The sequence below is a fragment of the Styela clava genome, chromosome 5 (assembly GCF_964204865.1).
Source record: "Styela clava chromosome 5, kaStyClav1.hap1.2, whole genome shotgun sequence".
Lineage (NCBI taxonomy): Eukaryota > Metazoa > Chordata > Ascidiacea > Stolidobranchia > Styelidae > Styela > Styela clava.
Genome location: NC_135254.1, coordinates 14,306,616 through 14,328,263, shown reverse-complemented (window position 1 = coordinate 14,328,263; position 21,648 = coordinate 14,306,616). Strand labels below are relative to the sequence as shown.

Sequence of the window (21,648 nt, the reverse complement as noted above, 5' to 3'; positions counted from 1 at the left end):
TAACTAATCCCATACCCGACTTGGAATGGTAACCGGACGAGAGGCCGTAGTTCGCCATATGGATAAGCCGTCTTATCGGCTTTCCTCTCCCCCGGGATAAATATGTAAATCCTATTCTATCCTAAATAATTATTTTTGATTCACAAATATTTTTTGGAACTATACTAAAAAGAGGCGATGTTTACAACTACGCTTGAATATATATGTCTAGTCTAGTCGAAAGAAATGTCTGAGCGGCGGCATAAATTGCAATTGTTACGTCATTGTTGACTCTTTGCTGATTGGTAATTGTTACGGAAATAACAGGGAAATCGATGCTCGGGAAAACATCCATAGTTACGGGGCAAATACATCGCGCACGGAACACATTTGTATGAAATTCGGTAGTTTAGGTTTGTCTGAAATATGATAATCTGACAAAACGGCGCTTGCTTATCTGACTGGTGACTGGGTTCTGCTGCTGTCGATTCCTTGCGTGCGAATACTGGAATAGGCGGTTTTGTTCTCCTCGTAGCAGATTTTAGAAAATTTAAAATGTCTCACACAATACTTCTTGTTCAGCCAACGAAAAAGCCTGAGGGGCGGACATATTCAGACTACGAATCGGTGAATGAATGCATGGAGGGTGAGTATCCTAATATCAGTACATATCATATCAGTACATAATGTCTGAATGTGGTACGGTACCGTAATGTGACCTGCATACATTGTCAGTTTCAATAATTCGTAACGAGTCGTTATTATCAATTGTTTTATTGTATTGTGTCTGTTTATTGAATGCTAATATGCTTAAAAACCATGACTACCAACAATACCGGTATAAGGGTCTCATGTAGTTTCGTACCGGTACTACCGTACCTAACATACTTCTAGTGAGCGTAGCATACCGGTAACAATTTTTCGATATGTCAATCCTAACTGCCATCTGACTACGCCATAACTACGTTAGGTATGGAACTACACGAGACCCCAATATAAATGCCCCAAATTGCGCGGCGGTGTGGCTCAACGGGCTAAGCGTTAGGAATACGCTCACCACCGCACCTCTAATTACTCTGCGTGGGTTCGCAGGTTCGAATCCCATGCAGAGATGGTTATGTGCGAGAGGATTGCTGGACTCCTCGCCGTCGTTGGGTGGTTCACGTAACCGCTGGTCGGTTACGGCTTCCTCCACCACCAAGTCCATGCTTCCGAAAACAAACAATAAAACTAATCCCATACCCGACTTGGAATGGTAACCGGACGAGAGGCCGTGGTTCGCCATATTGATAAGCCATCTTATCGGCTTTCCTCCCCCCCCCCCCCCCGGGATAAATATGTAAATCCTATCCTATATAAATGCCCCAATACAAAGTCCAATTGATGTCCAGGAGTCACAGATCAGAATACAATACGAACTACTGTGCTTATAATTCATATAAGACAGCAAATATTTTCTGAAAATGGTGCTTGATGGTTTCATGCTTTGAATTAAGTAGGCCTATCAGTATTAGAAATCTCAAAAATAGTTTCCGGTGCATTTCGACAATTTCCAGAACGCCATATCAATTTTATGCCTAAATACCAGTACTTAAGAATTGTAATAATTGTTTCTCGTCTTTATAATGTTCATATATAATGAACATTGATATTTAAATAAAAAAACACAGCGATACATCAAGAAAGGACAAAACATCTAGGAAACTAATGTTTTAAGAAGAGAATTTAATTTAAAAAAAAAAAACCAGTATGACGGTCGAGAATAGCCCCCACATTAAAAGACATCAATTATACCAGTGAGTGCAAACCCCTCTTTTACTAGACTGTCTGGGCTTTCATTTTGGCACGAACAGCCACTGTGCAGTGAACGAATAGAAAGCGCAGACCAAAAAAATTACACCATTGGATTCCTTCCTTAGAAAAAATAATATAACCTCCAAAAAAAAAAATAGCAATTGAGAGTTTTTAGTACAATACTGCAATTTTGGTCATACGCTGGCCGGCGCACGTCGCTATGGTTTAAAAGTATTATTGAGACAGGCATGGCGCGATCTGACACATCTACAGTTACATACTACAGTTATGCCAGACGATCTCTTCCCAGAGACAAATAGAGTTTGTTTTATTGAACCAAATGTCTGGTCAAATATGTGAATTCATTTTAATTTTTCATAGCATGTCCTTGATGAATAAATTGTAAAATATATAGATAACTTTTTCATATCAGCTTATAATGGGAAAATTATTATAATTGAACTAGATTTAACCCAAAATTCAAATTAAAAACTTGTTCGTTTAAATATGGTTTGTTACTATATACTGATATGTGTTTACTGTTAACACAGGATAAATGTGAGAATATAAAATTAATTACTCAATATCAAAGGTGAAAGCATTACGCTGGAAATCTACACTTCAGTTACCTGTCCATTTTTGTATGCGTGTATTTCACTCACATAAAACAGATTGAAAATATCAATCACATAGTACTAATATGTTAGCATGTGTTTTTCCAAAAATATTTTTATTTTGAAATAATTTTACATTTCTAGGTGTGTGCAAGATCTATGAAGAACATCTCAAGCGAATCAATCCCAATTGCCCTTCAATTACTTACGACATCAGTCAACTGTTTGATTTCATCGATGAACTTGCTGATCTCTGTTGCCTAGTATTTCAAAAATCTACCCAGACATACGCACCATTCAACAAAGAGTGGATCAAAGAAAAAATCTACATTCTCCTTCGGAAACAAGCTGGCAAGACATAAATATTGGAGCGAAGATACTAGGCATGAATTATGGAACGATCTATCTTCAATCATGCTTGAGAAATAGATACCCATTTCTAGTTTTAGTTTGATTGAAGATTGCCGTCATTGACTTTTGTTTTGACAGGCTTGAATTGACTGGTATAACACATTATTGAATGTAGTTTGCAATTTTATTGACCACTTTACGGAGTTGAATTTCAATATCTGTATTTGATTTCTCTTACCAATGAACGTCCTTCAATCTCAAATGTAATTTTTGTGATTGTTTTATCTTTTAACACAAGATAGGCAAGCATCTCCTTTGTGTAAGTAGTGTCAATGGTTTTTAATTGTTGGTATCGTCTTTGATTTCTTATAGCTGTCATCGTGAAGAATTAGTTTGGGAAGCAATGTTATTTGATATGTAAATAGCAATTTGAAATGTTTGTTCGTTTTTATTTGTATAATGCGTTTCAGTTGGGAGAAATGTTAGAAATTTGGAGTTTCACAGAATATCAATTGCAGTAGTGCAATTCTCAATGTGGTGGCCATTTAATGAGATGTCATGAAAACTAGCTATGAAATCTCCTGTATACTGTCAAATCGATGTTGTATATGACGTCATTGCAACTGATAATAAGGACTAAAGTTTGGTCAAAGATTTGCATGTGCAGATAATCCATTTGAGCTTGACCAGAGAGAATTGTGCCTACAAATATCTGAGTTGCACCAGAGTTCAGCAACCTATTTTCAGGCTCTATGCTCTGATCAATATTTGAAATGTTCACCATAATTGGGCTTTTCATTAACCAGTTTGGGAAATAACTTGATTTGTTTGGTAGATATAGGCCTGCTGTGGAGAGAGAAATTTAATATTTGTCAACCAGAAAAAAACATAAATAGATGATAATAATTAACGTTTATTCGATATGGACTGGAGGGAGCGATGCTCCCACCATGTTCGCACCAGTTGATTAGGGAGGAGTCGATTTTAGATGAAATATGGTTTCACTGGTGTAAGTTCTTCCAATGGGAGTAAATTTATACATAGATTGCCAACCTTTTCAAATTGATATTGTTGGCCGATGGGCTCGTTACCCCCGTGACTATCTTGAGAAGACGTTTTTAAAATTTGTTTCGGTCAAAATATTAGCAGTATAGACTCAAAAGTGTGCTCAGTGAGACACTTTTTTAAAAAACTTCCAATTGGCCATTTAGCAAGATCGATGGGAGTCGTGGAATCTCCGATGCGTTTGTTTTGCGTGTGTGTTTGATTATGGTTACCTAACGTTTAAACATGCAGATAGAAGGGAAGGAAAATGATACACCACTGAATTCAGGAATAATTACGCTTTTCCGTCACAACAAAGATGGATTTTTGTAACCATTTTATTGGCATTGTATCCGCAATTTGCAAAATGGCTGAGGCCGGCTCTTGGTGGGCGGGGTGTGGGATGTGGTCGACACGCATCAAGCGTTGACTTAGTTTGGTGAAAGGATTTAACTATGAAATGAATGTGGACAAATGTTACAACTTTTTAATTGTTGAAGAGTTGGATGCTGCTTTCAGTGCATGATTCGAGATGGGTAAGTTTATTGTATTATATTTTACTCTTTGATATAAGTTATAAGCAGTAATAAAAATATCTGCATATTAGAACAAGTGTACTAGCTGAATAGTGAATCTGTAAATTAAGATGATCTTGAGATAATAATAAACGAACAAGATTGAGTAAAGGGCATATTGGTGTACGATAACTGGGACCCATTGGCATTTTTGCAATTGCAAAATATCGGTATATGTTGGATAAAAAGGTTTGGCCTCATTCTACCTCAGAAACGCTGACGAATATTGACCATTTTCGAAGTATAAAAAAATACGATAATTCTGGGTAGTTAGGCATTACTAATTTCTGGTATGATGGACTTTGAAAAGCAAAATCTCAAAGTCCGAAAGTATACATTAATGTCATTAGGTTGGGCCCTAATGGTTGGTGCTTAAAGCACAAGATACACAAACATATGCGCTGTTCTGTCATATGCCCCCAAATGATAGTCCGAAAGTAGATTCCTTCATACTGTCATTTCATCGCAAAGCCCGAGGTTGGGCAACTTGCGGCCTGTGACGAATTTTTGTGTCGCCCATGTCGCCTCATTGAATTCGACCCTCTGATGACTTATGTGACCATGATCGCCCGCGAGCCAAAACAATTGCCCACTTCTGCTATAGCAGACCTTTACATAACTAAGTGAAACAAGCTGAGTTATCGGCCCACAGTTTTCTCTATTTCGATTGATGTAGAATCATATCCTACTACTTTAACCATTTTCATTGATTGAAAAAGATCTGGAGAAGGTTAAATGCGATGGTATGTGAACAAGATGTTGGATAACTAAGCCCTCTATTTAAAATGCTTTTATTCATTGGAAAACTGTGAAACACCGCTGATACTAATTACAGAATTATAATAATAACTGTTATGACTCAACCAAATAACATTCCAATTGTTATAGTGGATCCTAAACAGCAGCTTTGGCCTAGAAGTAAAGATATCCCAGAATCTTGGGGCATAAGAACTCAATGCTCATCATTTCTTGAAAGTAAACGTGTGTAACAACGTAAAGTGATTAGTGTTACAATGGCAAGAGTTTTTCAAATGTTTAGCACAATGCGCTATCACCCCTGACTTATTTTCTTAGATATCATCATTGACAATAACCTTTGAACATAGTTCATATAATATTTCACACTATAAGAGTAAAATTGTTATTATATTTAGAAATGGACAAAAATTCTTTGGAATACAAGTTTGCAATTCTTGAAACTCCCAATTCTGGACAGGTCACTTTTATCAAGGATGAACATTCCAATGAAATCTTTCATCCATCTACTTTGTTTCCTGCTGGTCTTCCACCTGTTTATCCTTCCTTGTTGGATGAAGTTCAAGCAAGGTTTCTTGAAGATCCAGAGAGGCTCGACATTCATGATTTTAGGAAAACACAAAGGTGAGACATAATGATATGAAGGTTTATTTGTAGCATGACTGTAAATCATCTCCTTTCCATTCATTACTTCAATCAAGTAGAAATTATGTTCACCAGTGGCATATCTGTATAGCCTATGCATGAAATACGAATATGGTAGCATAGAAAAGGTAACACATTTGGCAATCTGCTAAGGAAATCACATGTCGAATTTTGAAAATAAAGGCTGTAATGCTTTTAGGTTGAATTAAATAGAACATCCGTGAGTATTCATTCCAGTCATGGAAGTTTTAGAAAAGTTAAACAGGTTGTTATGTACTCTCAGGATCTTCAGATAAAGCCATAAGCTGAACCAAAATGTTTGGGAAACCCTGGACTAACTTATATTAGGTTGTCGCAGTGGTGCAATAACGTGTTGCCAGTTCATATTGGAAACTTAGAGTTAGAAGTCTGGTTAAAAAGTGCCCAATGCTGCTCAAATGAATATTCATTTCTAATTCAACAATTTCAGAATCTGGGATCCAGATGTTGATATTGAGTCACTCTACAGTATGAATGTATGTCCTGTCAATACATCACTTCAGGTAAAAAAGCTTATTACTAATATTATAATTTGATGCAACAAAGACAGGAATTGGCAAGAGTATAATATGAGATTTTCGACAGGTTGAAAGAAATCCAACTTCTGGAGAATTGCTTGGTTATTTCGAAGAAAGAATTGATGCATTAGAAAATTCTGCAAACATGACATCAAAAAATTCATGGTCAATGCTTAGGGCACCTGGACCTCCTTCGGAAGCTACAAGGGGTAGTTCAACGAATTATCCTTTTTGGCCAGGTATGATTCATTCTGAGTTTTACTTTTAAACCTTCTTCTCTCGTAACAATCATCTCTCTAGAACAGGTGTGGCCAACTTGTTTTTGATTGAGATTGACTAAAATAGTTGTAATATTTTTTGATTGACCGACTGATATTAAAGGTGCACATAAAAATGAATGAGTACTAAAGTTTAATCCTAAAATATCATAGACTGTGTCCCCATCCTCTTGCTTTTATCGAAACCAAGTTTACACAATATTGTGTTGGCCACCCCCACCCTGGAGTATTATATCTTTTTAGGAAACCAAAAATCACACTTTTATGATATTTGAATCAATGACTTTTTTTGGTTATTCAAAGAAATCTCTCAGATTTCTTTTGTTATTGCTGCACTTGGATAACTGTTAAGTAGGCTTGTAGGTGATCGAGACTTTCCTGATAGCAAAATAGCTCCCGTGAGCCGTGACTATTGGCCTGCTTTTCCAACTTCAATCATGTTCATGTATTCTGAATTTTTCATATTAAAATTCATATTTTGTAATTAGCCTAACTAATCCATCATTCATCCATTTCTCATTTATTTCCCTCAAACTTAAAACAAAAATGCCTGTCAGCTACAAAAATGGGATTGAAGGAATCGATATCTTGCAGTTTTGCTTTGCTAGTTGTATTGGAAATAGCGATGAGTTTATTCAGAATATGTTTATAGGTGGAATGGAAGAAGCCCTGTCGACGATGATGAGAGATGGTCCTTCTGAAGTAGACTTCGAAGAAGGTACCATTGTTTTTTCTAGATGCCTCGCTGCTATTTGAATGATGAAGTAAATTTCCTATTTTTCGATTTTAGACTTTTTGACTTGTCCACCAGGATTTGAAAGTGGAGTAAATTTCGGAAAACATGGAGGTAATCAATTTTTTTTATAATATATTAGGTTTAAAATGAGGCTGACTCAATGCAACAGATTTTAACAAACTCTTGATCCTCAAAACGAAAATAGCAGATTTGCCCCATCAAAGTATTTATGACATACACTCAAAACTTTAATTATTATTCTAAGCTAGCTCAGATTAGATTTTTGGAAATAGTGGTACAATGATAGAAATGATTTAGATGTCAAAAGTATATGCAAGTAATGCAACCAACTTGAATTGGGAAAATAAGGTTTTTATCAGGATACAGCCTGCTTAAATTTTCTACAATATACATAACAGCTATGGAAGTTGATTAATGCCATTGCTAGCACTGATAGAAATTCATAATAGCTTGATATTGATAAAATAAAGATTCGCATTATTTCCTGAAATGTTTTGGTGAGTGATAACTGTGAAGTGGACAATGAATACTAGGCTTTGTTTCATAAGCCTTGAGGATAGAAACTTCTACCACTGTTGCTATTGGAATTGGATTATATTGTGCTCTCTTATTTCTGCACTGTGGAAATTTATTGTTGTTTCATGTACTTGTATTAATTAATCGCTTTTCATTCTAAACTAAATCAATGGCTACAATATTATTATGATTCATCAATCTGTGGCAGTATGAGGAAACTTAGATTTCAGCAGAATGTTTGTTTTAATCCAGATCTAAGAAATTTTCTCAATGGCATAGGATTTTAAATTATAAAGATTAACTGAATTGCCATTTTGCAGGATTTTAGGATTGTCAATTCTTAATACATTCAGAAGGAAGATTTTGGCATTGACACTCATATTTATTGTCGTATAGATTGAGTATTTGATGTGAGTGTCATAAGTTTCTGCTTCCAGATTTCGTTAGCTTGTTAGCTTAGAGTACTTTCAAGAAAAAGCAAAAAAGTTTGAGGAAGCTTGGTGATATTTCTAGGCACAAAATATACAATTCTGAAAGATGGATTCATTTCTAATCTGGCTATAACTCGATTCACACTAGTCATCACAAATTGTATATTAATTCACTTATGTTGTATTTTACTACTTTGCAAAGAATTTATATGAATGCAAGTTTTAACGAAGGTAGTAATGCAAATTTGATATACCTCGGTACCCCGGTATGAGTACCGTTAATTATTACTAATGTCAATATAATAGGATATTTTTTAAAGAAAAAATATATTCCACACTGAAACTAAGCATCTGTATTATCAACAATTTTAATAGGATTTAATAACGGATTCAAAATTTACCAAATTATATGAGAAAAACAATAAAATGAACACCCAAACTAATACATATTGTTCAGTGTGCTCAAGATCCTATTTTACTGATGGGTTCACCATTCTTCCTAAAAATAATATGTTTCCTTTTTCGTATATTGCGTATATGAATGGTTTGTTTATGACAACATCTTGTGCAATATACAATGACCTGGCTCCCCCTATAATTCCAGAAGCAGCTGCAGCTTCAGTACCTGAAAAACATAATAATAGTACCAAATAAACACTGAAAAACTTCTGCACAAATAATTCCTTGATATTGATATCACAACTTTATTATCTTCATAGTTTTTGTTTTGGAATTTCAAGAGTTTTGTTACCTGGCCCTGAGGCATTTAAAAATATGCTCAGACTACTTTGCCTACTACAGACTACACAGTTTTCCAAACTGTGATAGTCTGTGTTCATCCCAGCAATCCCATATGTTGAACACTTTCGATTAAACTGAATTGAGACCTATCACAAATTGATTTATTGTTTTAAAGTGTGTTACCTGGGCAAAAAAGTTTGGGAGACATGAACCTAGTTGATTGTAGAAAATGTCACACATTTGGAATCAAACATTGGTTTATTATTAATCTTCTTGAATAATCTATCAAATATATATTTACCATCTTTGTTAACAGTCACTCTGGCTTTATGGACAAAGTCAGTAACATATACAAATTCCTTTGATATTCCACTTAAGTCTGCATCTTCACTGCTGAAAAGGCTTCTGCATCCCATTGTTTTAAGGATCTAAGTAAATAAGAAAGCAAGTGTTATACCCATAGATCCATATTCAAAAAAGTTGTAGAAATAAATATAAATACCTTTTTTACATCCATTTTTTTCTCCACTGTGAATTCTGGCATATACAAATTCATTTGCCTCACTTTCCAATCCTCCAGTTTCTTCTTTAGGCTTCTGAAATAACTCTCCAATTTTCCTTGAGTGGAAATATTTTTCATCGCTGTAGAAAGTAACAGAATTGTTATTGCCATTTTTAAAATATGCCATCATTTCATTGTGATAGGATAACACTTTCATACTAGGGGAAATGGAATTCTCACACATTATGCATGGGTAATGGGTGATCAGAAGCTGTGCATATTCCTAGAGTTATTTGTGAGTCGAATTTCTTGATGTAAATATTAATATATCATTCATATAGACTGGTTACGATGCATATAGCATGCGATACTTGAGTTAAGAAAACTTTTACCTTCTTCAGACTTTGGCATCATTATTATAAAGTATGTTTCTTCGTCTTTGTATGGTATCGCAACTGACATGTGGTCAACTTCTACATTCATTTTGTACCTGCCTCTGTGGCTTTTAAGATATGGTACTTCAACTGGACCGGATGGTGTTTTGAACTTCTAGAGATATGTAAGAAATAAAAATAATTGGTCAATTTGCAAGTATCTTGTGCTTATACTTTTTGGGCCGCTATTAGACACAAGTGCAAGTGTACATATTCAGCGTGAAATGAAACATCTAGACTACATGCTCCTTTATTTCGTTGTACTATAATAACTTGTGGAGTTGATTTCTTTGTTTTAATCTTCTCTTATGTGATTTCTTGAACTTACCTTTTTATCTGGGTATTGCATAAAAGGAGACGACCAGGATGCTTTAAAATACAGGGCATTCACAAGTACAAATCTAGTCAGTGGGGTGAATAGGTCTGGAGATATTAAGTTCTTTATTAAACCTTCAGTCTGATCCTCCACCCACTGGTTTACCCTGAAAAACGAGATGAATATTTATTAAGGTAAGGTTATTGGACAAGAAGTGAAAGTATGGATTGCGGTTGTCAAATTTTCTCTGGACTCCATGGTTCATTGTTCTGTCCACATTTGAGAAAATATGCCACCATGTTGATTATTCACCAATTGCTTACAGCAAAAATTGTTTCATATAGAATCGAAATATTAGTAACTGTACTCTCTTTTGAAGTTTTCATGGGAATTTCAGAGAGTAAGATTTTGCCCACAATCAGTCAATATATAAGAAATATAAAGCAGTGTTTGTCTAAGTGGGTCTCAAAATGACCAGAGAAGTTGATAGGTTTACCATTCTCAAACACCACTATACTATTACTACTAGGACAACGATGAGGCTTTTTAACTTACTTCTTTGCAGCAGGACCACTTTTGCTAAAATCAATTTTGTCCATTCCAGAATAAAAACTTTCTTCGAGTACATCGGTGTAATTTCTATAAACCTTGTAACTGGATTGAAAATAGCTTCTCGATGCCATTATTGTCACCACTTTGTCATTTTTCCCGTCTCCAAATTTGTCACTAGTAACATTTCTAGATAAAGAAAAATATATTTTGCTCAACTAGTTGATAAATTGTACATGTCTTCCACAAAATTTGGGTCAGTGTCTAAAAAACACTTGATGTGCCGGAGTTGTCTCATAGATACACTTTATCACTCAAGGATATGTGATTGATGCTTGTGCTCCACCATTAAAAAGGACCTCAGATAGAGCATTATGACATAGAGATAAAAGGAATTAGCTCATAAATGTATGTAGTTCTCGAGATCCTATATAATCCATGTATTATTTATATGCGCTGTGTAGTATAGACACATACAACATGTTCAAATTCACCTTTTACACAAAACTATTTTTAAATATCAGGCTCCTGCGATAAACTTAGATAAACAAGCGCCTCAATTTCGATCAGACAAGCCAATCAAATGAAAATCGAAAGGTTTGAAAATAAATTATCAGTGTTCGTATGCATTCTAATCTTTTCAGTGATATCATGAAGCTTCTGTTTTGGCTGTGTTGAAAAATATTTCAATTCTCGGATATTTCATAGTAAATTGTGAGCCAATAAAATGGTAAATTTTTTAATACTATTACTTATTTTTGAATCTTACCTGAATAAGGCATTTATTTCGGAATTCGGTGTAGACCGACCAACACGCATTACCCGTTTTATTTCTTCAGATGTATTTCCCTTTGCACCAGAGTTGACCATTGCTAATCCGTGAGAAATACTGTTGATAGTAAGAATTTTGATTATCATCTTCATAATTCATTGTATTGATTAAAGGACTTTCCATACCAGTACCCAGAGTGTATGAGCATTAGAAGGCAGACCAAAACTTTGTATTCTATTTTTCGAATATTGAATGGCGGATTTACACACTAACTTTCCCCTCAAAATTAAGGAACATATTCACAATTTGCTTTCCGTCTTACGCTATATCTAAGGAATTTATGTTAATAACTGTTATGATAGTCTTCTTAGATTTAGGAGCAGGATGTGCAAAGAACAGAGTTTTTATACATAGTGAGAGAGGAGAAAAGAGATCTATCTGAAACAGGCAGAGGGAGAAAGCATTGAAAAGAATTGGGAACCACTGCTCTGGGGATTTCAACCAGGTAATCAATGAGAAATACAGTATTGCGTGCAAAAGTAAATCTTGTAAAATAGTTCACTCACCTTGTTGGAGAGAAGAATATATTTTGTGATTTTTTTGTTTGTTTAATCACCTTGGAGAACAGTGCCCCTGAAAATTGACGAAGACTTTGTTGAAATTTACTGATATCATCTTCAGTGGGGAAGTCGTCTTTATTTGGCGGTATTATCAACGTGTAAAATCCATCATCATCAACTTCTTGTTGCTGTTGTTCTTGACAGTGTGCCACAACGAGCAGCAAAGTTTTGATCAACAGCAATAGGTAAAGCTTTTCAAACATTTTCAGTCAGAATATTGTTTAACCTTTCAATCTGCTCAAATCTGTAAAATCTGATCTATATAGAACTTTGCTGTTAAAAATGAATTTGTTTATATTTTTAAAACTGCATATCTTTTTTCATGGTGTCAGTGTGTAATATAGATAAACTGTGTACAGTATTGACATTATAACTACCAATTTTCTATATATAATTTTAAACTACCGTAATATGCCAGTTATACGATACAGACTTTTCAAAAAATCGAATCTTGTGTGTGAATTTTCGAATTGTAAATGATTTTGTACAAAATTGTATATAAATATAAGCATGCATCACTTCATAATTTTTTGGTTGAGAATGTTGTTTTATTGATTTGCATCAATGGCAGATCCTTTCAGATTCATTGCTAACTTTGCTCAAAGTTAATAAAAGCCCATTTTAATGATTTATTCGATTTTTGAATTTTTTATGAATCAAATCAATCAAAATTCTCCGAACAATTTCTCTATTGAGTTTCATTAGTCAATACTGTTACTTTATTTCACTAGACAGGGCAGGATGTAGGGTCAAATATTTCCATGAATTTTATTCACTGTGTTGGGTGTAATTTTGTTGTAGTTTGTAACTATATGGTCATTTTGACGACCGTACTGGTCCCTATATCACATTATATGGTGGTTAAAATTTGATGAAAGATGATTGCTTTATGGGGTTATATCCTACTATTAAAATTATAATGAAAATGGTGTACCTGGGGTGTACCAGGGCTGGGAATTTTAGGGACAACACTTTAACCGTTAACCGGGTAAAATTAACCAGTTAAACGCAGCGTGCCGTTTGACGTAATAATTTATGATTTTAGCTTATTACGTCACAATGGTTACAAAGCCATTTTGTGTGATCTCAACTAAATATTCACTAATCGAGATAGTTTCGCTATCGCTCTGCTGCAAGAGATATGCAGTGTGCTTCAGACATATGGCATAATTTAGTAAATCCCGATTCCGTTATTAAATGTCATTTATGTGACAAATTTTCAGTGTTTGATGTGCAAATTCTATTTTGAGATATATCATAAGGAAAAACAACATCAACTTCGCGCATTGAATAGACGATTTTCTTTTGAATTAAACGGCACAGGAGATAAATTTGCGATGACGTAATCATTTTTGAAGAAATTGTACATTATAAAGATGCTTTGTACCTGAGATGTCAGTTAACGGTTAAAATAAATCGTAACCGTTAACCATCTGAAATTGGCTAATCGATTAACCGGTTAACCATTCCCAGCCCTAGTGTACATACATCTGAAATTTGCTTGTGTACTAGAGGTTTATATTACTCAAATTTATAGCAATGTCGTAATGCATAATCTAACTTCGTTTAATTCAGGCCTGCACAGCATACGACCCGCTAGATACTTCTGTGCGGCCCGCGGGGGATTTGGAAACACGCCACTTCGCGGGTCCAACAATCAAAGGCGGCATTGTTACGCAAGCGCGCCGCTACTCCGAAATTTTCCTGCAGTCAGTTTATACTGCAACACGCAATACCTAATTCTAATAAAAAAGAAATATTGAAAATGAAGGGTGGGTTTCAAAAGTAGATGAACCACTAAATACATATTTGCCATCTCATATGCAAAAATACTGTACCTTGTTTTTACTCAAGAAAATAGGATTCTTCATATTTTTAACCTCCGCAGTTATGGAAGTGTTTCATTTAATTTAACTGTTTCACAATATCATTTTGGTTTGTAGTTCATCTTGTGAAATATGTACGTAGCAAAGTTTGCGGGCTGCCGGGCCTTCAGATTTATAGTTGCGGCCCTCGTAGTAATTTGAGTTGTGCAGGCCTGGTTTAATTGAATCTTACCTTTACTATTCACTATTTGTCTGTCATATGCATATATTTACGTAATAGGATTTAAGATTTTTTCTTACGTCTTACTCAGTTTGAAAGTTTACTTCAAGTAGGTCTACTGAGAGATTTACGCTTGTTATTACTACTTTATGTCATGGCACTAAAAGTGAAAAAGTTGTTACGTGGTAATTCTCTTCAGACTTAAATATTTACTAGCAGTTTTTTGGTTCTCCCGAAGTATGTAAACCAAGATGGCGAACATCGGAAGATAGTATGTGTACCAGGTTAGGGTTAGGCCATAATTTTATTCCAATTTTAGTTCGGGGACTAGCCAAGTGACTCCTGTAGTATTTGTATCTGAAATTATGGCCTAACCCTAACCTGGTACACATACTACGTTCCAGTGTCCGCCATCTTGGTTCACATACTTAGGGAGTACGTTTTTTGAGATTATAATTACTGCATCAGCAATATAAGATTATATTATTACCAAAGTCTCCCAATGTCCCTTGCTGGTTAGTGCATTTTATTAGTTTGTTACCGTTAAGGATATGAAGTGAAACATAAATTGATTATTCATCTTCTTCGTGCTATGATTTTTCATACAATCCAAATAGTTTTTAGTTATTAATATAAAGAGTTAGGCATAAGGTCAATCTGAAAAACAGAAAATGTTTTAATAGCATGCACATCAGGGAAATTATTACGGTAACTGATTTAGCCTCCGGGTAAAAATAATGCAGAAAAAGGGAATTCTGTTATCAAAATTAAATCAACAAAAAAATTAATGATATATACGCATTCTTGCTTGATCAATTACATACAAAAAAATGGATTGAGAACAGTACTATAGTAGTAAATGCATCACATATAAACAAACGGGTTTTAGAAGTACATGCTAAATTGAATATTCAATATTTTAATGCAATGTTACTTGATAGATTGTAAATGATATGTGAAGTAAAACACAAAAACAAAAAGATGTTATATTAGTGTAACCGGTAATGAATAAAGTAATTACAAAATTAAGTTCCATGCATTAATTAACTGAAGACTTCATCATGTCTATCTACAGTTGACATAAGTGTTCGTTAACACACTGTCTGTCTGACCTATGGTATATTAGACAACCTCAAATTGTCACAACTAAAGGTGCGTAAAAAACTTTAAAATGATCAACCATAAAACACTGGGCAATTCAATTTCATATCTTCTGTACCTGGGCATGCAACATTCCTATATATTGAAGTCTTTTTTTTTAAAATTTTCCTCTTGAGTAAAACAAATAAGCATTCAGGACATGTTTTTTTTTTAAATTTTCCTCTTGAGTAAAGCAAATAAGCATTCAGGACATGGTTTATCATATGAGTAATGGTACAATTTATTCAGTAAATAAAATCAAGATTGTTCTGTAAATAGATCATTCAGTTCTAATAATACACTCTAATAATAACTAGACATGTTAAAAATATAGTCAACTTTTGTCAATTATCAATGCGTTCAATTATCAAGTTTGTCCTGTTGTTTCAAAATGTATTATATTGTGACATTGAGTTGCAGCATGTTACTTCTGAAAAAAAAAGAAGTAGCTTCGAATTTCTACAGCTGATCATTTGACTGAACTATTGGGATGAGCTTCAGATGAACGTGCTGGTATACTTTGGTTCAAAAAGTTTTATGGTACATGGTTGGTGCAGATTAATTCCTTGTGAACCTATCCAATTCTGTTTAATTTTCCGAAGAAGATAGCCTGACGTTCGCGGTATATTGCGAAAATGAAAGGCTTATCAATTGTTATGACTTGCGCACCTCCTGAAGATCTTGCTGAAATACCAACGGCTGAAGCTGCTGCTGCAATAGTTCCTGTAAATTACAAATAATTTCAATTTATTGTTCTAAACAAAGCGGGAAGTACACAGTGCTCTGCTGATATTTTGTAATTTTTAGCATGTACCTTCCTCATCTACTTTCACTCTTGCCTTATGTGTGAATGATGATACATAGAGATCTTCAACATCTGATATGCCAGAAAGATCTGCTTTGCTAGAGAAGAGATCATGTATCCCCATGTGAGAAGTGAAAAGCTGAAATGCATTGTACAAGTAGGATTTCTGTTATTAGGGTTGCAAGACATTCAGGACAGTAATCTTTAACTTGTTTTATCATGCCTTAACGAATTACAAAGTAATCAATTGGCTTGCAAATTGTAATGTGTTCTGATGCAAAAATGATTCAACTTACGTCTTTAAGGTCTAATTCTTGCTTTATTTCGAACTTTGGCATGCTGAAATTTGCTTTGGTTTTGGTCCAACTCTCCAGATTAGGTAGGTCGCGTGCAAAATTGATGAGTTTTTGTCTTTCTGAATATTGCTTCATTGCTAAATTGGTAGATAGTAAACTGATCACTCAATTTGAATTCATATTTTATGCAAGTGTTCAAGCGTAAAAAGTGTTCCGGCAACCGTGTACACTTTTTTTTAATTGTCATCATTCAGCATTTCTAAAATTTGTCACCTGTCTCGTCCTTTGGTAACAGTATTACAAGATATGCTGATTTATCCTTGTATGGAATTGCAATTTTTGTTGCATTTCGTTCATATCGATAAGATACTTCATAAGAGCCCAGTCCAATGAATTCCACAATTTCTTCTCCATTCGTGCCATTGAAGGTTTTGTCCTTGGAAAATAAATATATTGTCAGCTATGTAAACTTTGTTGTCACAAAATTTTCAATATAAAGGTACATTAGGAAGTTTGAAACTGCAACTCTGCCTGAATGAAGTATAATACTCTTTATGGTGTATTTGCGATGAGTAAGTTATGGGTTAGGGGTGGAACACCCTGTCCCTTTCAATGAAAGAGGAATAAAGTAGGATTTTGTCCATCAGAAATAAATATTTCACATTTTAATATTATTTTATTTATTATGTTTTGTGTTTAAAAATATGTCCAATGCGACATTTGTTTTTCTTAGACAATCGAAAATGGCATATGATTATATCACATTTTGTTCGGAATTTTTTTAGGAACAAGTGCTGAGGAAATAAATGGATGTAAATCTGGATTATTGTCTGCCATTATTAGTCTAAAAACCTTCATGTTACACATTACTATTTATGCAATCATCATGCGTATTAGTTACTTACATATATTTTCCTTCTACATATCACTGCTTAACACTGTTTGATCATATGTAGTAAGTTAGGCTAACCTCTTATGGAAACTTACCCCCACGGGTTTCATTTCATTCTGCCATTCTGCTTTGAAAAAAATAGCATTGACAAGAACGAGCCGAACCATGTTGTCAAGATCGGTTGGTTTTATGATATCAGTAATGAATCCGTCTGTTTTGTGATTGACCCAACCATTAATACTGAAATAAAACATTTTATGGCATGAATAAAAACAAATAAATAACAGCAAAAATACAATTACAAATATTGGTACTCCCGTAGTATGTGTACCAGGTTAGGGTTAGGCCATAATTTTATTCCGATTATCATTATTTTAGTTTAATTACGAGTTTGGGGACTGTCTGTCTTAACCAAGGTAATATACCCCCTGCCCATGGATTCCTTACATTTATGTACATATTTACTCGGGGGAAGGAAAAGAGTGAGAGACGGCCTAATCATATGCCTATCCACGGTCTTTCATCCGGTTAACCAATCCATGTCGGGTATAGGATTAGTTAGTCGGTTATTTGTTTCGGATGCATGGAGATGGATTCTATGAAAACCAATTATTTGTGTTGTTTTGGGTCTGTTCTGGCCATAACCCTAACACAGATTATTTGTTAGTTGATTTCATATAGACTAAAAATAGCATACTTACACAGTTGCTGTTTCCACATTCTGAGAAAATTCCACCCATTGCAATTCAGTATCATAAAATATATCAAGTGTGTTGGTATAATTGGTATTTATAGGGTATGACTGTTGCAGAAATAATGCATTTGCCATAAGACTCTTTATATCTACAACTCTGCTTTCATTGAACACTTTATTGAAGATTTTTCTGAATATAAATCAAATTGTCAATTTGTATCAATTGAAGTTGAAAATCTAAATCTGTTGTAGCAGCAAAGGAATAGTGGCCTTACTCTGAATTACATCAGAGTTTTATGTCCATGAGTGAGGTGAAATTTTTTGCAAAAACTGCATGTGAATTACCGGTAAGCAATATTCACATAGTTCCCAGTTACAGATTTCGATATGTAGAATATTTCTTATTGTATTGAATCTGCAGAGATCATCTTGGTGCGAAAATATACTTTCAATAAAAATATTGCTTTATGATGGCCTAAAAAAATTAATGCATTTTATTCTTACGATTAAATTGAAATATTATTAAGTTGTAGTTACTTGAATAAGTTGTTGATGTTGAATGAAGAGTATTTTTGTTTGCTACTTATCATCAAAGCTGTCATGATTTGCTGGTGTGTATTTCCTCCTGCTCCTGCCATTATCATTCCAAGAGTATGAGCAATGCTGAAATGAAAGTAGTTGGGGGGGTCACAGAAACAATTAGAACATATTAGCCACAAATTGAAATACATTTACCATCAATTACTCTGGTATAATACGAAATAGACTCGAAGTCTCCGAGATGATAATGAAATTCTAGTATATACACTAATACACAACTCCTGTCTATATCAATTCTGTATTTTATACATTTTATTATATTATACGTCAAGAAAACACATTATTCTATGTCCAAAGTCAGTTACCGTCATTTAAAAAAAATTATTGTTTATCAATATTATGTAGGTTTGTTTTCTTGGAGTCCCTCTGGTGCTCAGCAGATTGTTTTTAAAGATGAAAATAGTTGTGAAAAGCTATTTTTTTATACGAAATAGGATACATTGTAATAACCTTTTTTCTGACATGGAAGTATCTTAAACATATACATATTTTATTGACCTGTTTGCTGAGAAGAATATGTTGCCTCCTTCATCAGCTTTATCGTCTATTCTCTTCTGTTCGATTGCATGTAACATTGATCCTGAAAATTCCCGTAAACTCATGGAAAAGTCATCAATAGCTCGAACGTTAGATTTAGATTTGGCATAACAAGCATCTAATGCGCTCAACGCACACACTACTAATACGAGTAACTTCATTGTTCTGAAACAAATATATAAGATTTGAGAATGCTATTGATTAATAATAACTTTCTAGCCCAGTTCAAAAAAGAAGTCATATAAATATCTTGTATGAAAAATAAATATAATAGTCATAACTATGCAGATTCCAGTGCTTAATCTTTTGTCAAAATTGAACTTGCTAAATACAAATAGTTTAGTGTTTCCGCTTTAGTATGTCCTAAAAACGTTGACTCACAAGAATAGGTTGAAAACCATTGCATTAATACATACAATACAGTTTCAAAGAAGAAACTTGCTTTTTACTATTAACTGCCTCTTCATCATTGTATCACTTGTCTTGAATATCTGATTAATACTGATAAAGTCGCTTTATATTTCTACTCTTGAACTTGAAAATACTGATTTGACGAAACTAAAATGTTTGTTCACTAAATATGGAGAAAATGCTGCTGATGATGTACATGTAGAAAAAAGCTGTTCTTCGAAATCGAAAACAGGAAAGAATCAAAATGGCAAATGCCAACTTTTGAATATTCAGGATATGCTTTTCCACTCGGTTCCGAATTCCATCTTGCTTCAATATTTCAACTACTTCCGGCCTTTGCTTTCTCACGGCCTGAATACTTCTTTATTTGGGAGAAAATTTTCAAAGAGACATTTGGGCCTAACATTTTTAATATTAAGTCCTAAACTATTAAATCAGCAAAATAATAAATCAAAGTTTTGAAATTTGGTGAGTTATGTTATATATTTTGAGAAATACAAACAAATTAGACCATTATACTGCGTCTTATTAAACCAAGTTAATAAATTTGCTGTGGCATGCTTTAGATTGCATACTTACCCAATTACTATCAATTTGTTCATATTGATGAACTTTTTATATCAACTCTACTTGCTACAGCAAACTAATTTCCTATGCTAGTTCAATTTTAAACTGCAATTTATTTTCTTTAATTTCTACATTTTGTATGACTGATGGAACTTTGCAACTCATTCAATTTTTTGCCCTTTTTCTATTGCGAAAATAACATTACGATAGCCATACTGGTTTAATATAAGGTTAATATTAGTAAATCTTGAATAGGTGACCTTATTGAATTTGAATTGCAGGATATAAGCCTGTATGTCAATGAATACTTTCTTGCTCTGATGCAATATGCTATGATGGGGTTGAGTTTAAGACTGCTCCTTCCGTAATATATTTTTAACATTTGCAAGGATGTTATAAGTGAAAGTTATATAATGACAAATTTCTATCATAATTTGGTATAACATATGGAGCTAAAAATTTAAAATCATTTTCAATAGAACTGTGTACATTTTCAAACATTTACGCAGTGACACTAAGGCATTTCACATTGAATTTTGGAAATTGTCCAAAGATTGCTGGATTGACTTGCATCTTTTAGTTGTTTTGTTAAATATATCAGCATTGCACATATTCAGTTCTTTGGCAAGTTAGTTGAACTAACTATAAAGCTATTCTAACTTTGTTTTCATCTATATACAATTTTTATACTTTTCTGTCTAAAATTTTTTACATTATCTCCATGCCATGTATTTAACACTCAAAACAAACTTTGTCACTCAAACAAGTCTTTGATAAACTGTTGTTCAATTTATATACCTTTCTAGTTTACACTTTATATTATTAAGATACTTAAATGATTTTTATTTGCATTACTTAAGATGCTAATTGATTTGTATAGTTTAATTGTGGTAAGGAATTTGCATTGAAAATTACGAATCATTCTTAAGCTCTGACGACTGTCATGGTTTTGATATGACTATATCCTTTCAGTTTCACTTAAGCCAAGGTCAGTTTATGGCAATAAATGACTTTGGTCGAAACTATTTAAGAAGTTGCAATGCGTGTGACAATAGGAATGACATTTTAATCACTGTTGCGTTTTTTTTTTTCAACATCGTGAACAGAGTCATATATGGCAATTAAGAATGATGTTTTTGTACCAATTTGTCTTTGCCTGCTGTGATCTGATTCATCCCTTCAAACTCATGATATACAACTTTTCAAATGTCAAAAATATACTTTTTTGATGGTATCGCTTGACAATAATACACATCACTTTAAAGATGATGCTCTTCTCACGACTTTCACTAGTATGGTTAGTTATGACGAAACGAAAAAGGCCCAATAATATCAACGATATTTTGAGCCTACATCTCAAATGCTTGTTTACGAATGATACAAATAAAGTAACAGTATCATCATTGAAATTTTATGTAAGAACACCTGA

General features: G+C 33.9%; 4 protein-coding genes across 4 annotated transcripts in view; 2 read left to right on the top strand and 2 right to left on the bottom strand.

Annotated features, from left to right (window-relative positions):
* Window positions 1-419: 419 nt before the first annotated feature.
* Window positions 420-3,177, top strand: LOC120345186 (enhancer of rudimentary homolog). The gene is made up of 2 exons (XM_039414617.2): window positions 420-625; window positions 2,532-3,177. Exons 1-2 carry the CDS (start codon window positions 535-537, stop codon window positions 2,747-2,749), a joined length of 309 nt encoding a protein of 102 aa, XP_039270551.1. The 5' UTR covers window positions 420-534; the 3' UTR covers window positions 2,750-3,177.
* Window positions 3,178-3,322: 145 nt separating this feature from the next.
* Window positions 3,323-21,648, top strand: part of LOC120345184 (superkiller complex protein 2-like) — a 34,737-nt gene continuing 16,411 nt past the window's right edge. Inside the window, exons 1-6 of the mRNA XM_039414613.2 lie at window positions 3,323-4,318; window positions 5,512-5,737; window positions 6,228-6,300; window positions 6,383-6,554; window positions 7,246-7,311; window positions 7,384-7,440. Of these exons, the coding sequence (XP_039270547.2) occupies window positions 4,315-4,318; window positions 5,512-5,737; window positions 6,228-6,300; window positions 6,383-6,554; window positions 7,246-7,311; window positions 7,384-7,440 (598 nt within the window). The 5' untranslated portion in view covers window positions 3,323-4,314. The remainder of the gene's footprint in view (window positions 4,319-5,511; window positions 5,738-6,227; window positions 6,301-6,382; window positions 6,555-7,245; window positions 7,312-7,383; window positions 7,441-21,648) is intronic.
* Window positions 8,434-12,684, bottom strand: LOC120345185 (serpin B6-like). Its single transcript, XM_039414614.2, has 8 exons — window positions 12,178-12,684; window positions 11,609-11,728; window positions 10,846-11,028; window positions 10,303-10,456; window positions 9,933-10,089; window positions 9,541-9,680; window positions 9,340-9,466; window positions 8,434-8,922 (listed from the first exon to the last, which is right to left on the bottom strand). The coding sequence occupies exons 1-8, from the start codon at window positions 12,432-12,434 to the stop codon at window positions 8,768-8,770; spliced, it is 1,293 nt and encodes a 430-aa protein (XP_039270548.2). The 5' UTR covers window positions 12,435-12,684; the 3' UTR covers window positions 8,434-8,767.
* Window positions 15,611-19,428, bottom strand: LOC144411646 (iris-like). Its single transcript, XM_078113063.1, has 8 exons — window positions 19,203-19,428; window positions 18,642-18,767; window positions 18,112-18,294; window positions 17,506-17,650; window positions 16,792-16,954; window positions 16,519-16,655; window positions 16,232-16,361; window positions 15,611-16,140 (listed from the first exon to the last, which is right to left on the bottom strand). Exons 1-8 carry the CDS (start codon window positions 19,400-19,402, stop codon window positions 15,992-15,994), a joined length of 1,233 nt encoding a protein of 410 aa, XP_077969189.1. The 5' UTR covers window positions 19,403-19,428; the 3' UTR covers window positions 15,611-15,991.

What these genes read in the sequence shown, in the direction of transcription:
- LOC144411646 (XM_078113063.1), bottom strand. Translation starts at nt 19,402, where the DNA reads ATGAAGTTACTCGTATTAGTAGTGTGTGCGTTGAGCGCATTAGATGCT. An exon ending in ATATTCTTCTCAGCAAACAG is followed by an intron (nt 18,768 to 19,202) that starts GTCAATAAAATA and finishes CTTTCATTTCAG; the next exon opens with CATTGCTCATACTCTTGGAA. An exon ending in AGTGAAAGTAGATGAGGAAG is followed by an intron (nt 16,141 to 16,231) that starts GTACATGCTAAA and finishes TGTAATTTACAG; the next exon opens with GAACTATTGCAGCAGCAGCT.
- LOC120345185 (XM_039414614.2), bottom strand. Translation starts at nt 12,434, where the DNA reads ATGTTTGAAAAGCTTTACCTATTGCTGTTGATCAAAACTTTGCTGCTC. An exon ending in TGCAATACCCAGATAAAAAG is followed by an intron (nt 10,090 to 10,302) that starts GTAAGTTCAAGA and finishes ACATATCTCTAG; the next exon opens with AAGTTCAAAACACCATCCGG. An exon ending in AGTGACTGTTAACAAAGATG is followed by an intron (nt 8,923 to 9,339) that starts GTAAATATATAT and finishes TATGTTTTTCAG; the next exon opens with GTACTGAAGCTGCAGCTGCT.
- LOC120345186 (XM_039414617.2), top strand. Translation starts at nt 535, where the DNA reads ATGTCTCACACAATACTTCTTGTTCAGCCAACGAAAAAGCCTGAGGGG. An exon ending in GGTGAATGAATGCATGGAGG is followed by an intron (nt 626 to 2,531) that starts GTGAGTATCCTA and finishes TTACATTTCTAG; the next exon opens with GTGTGTGCAAGATCTATGAA.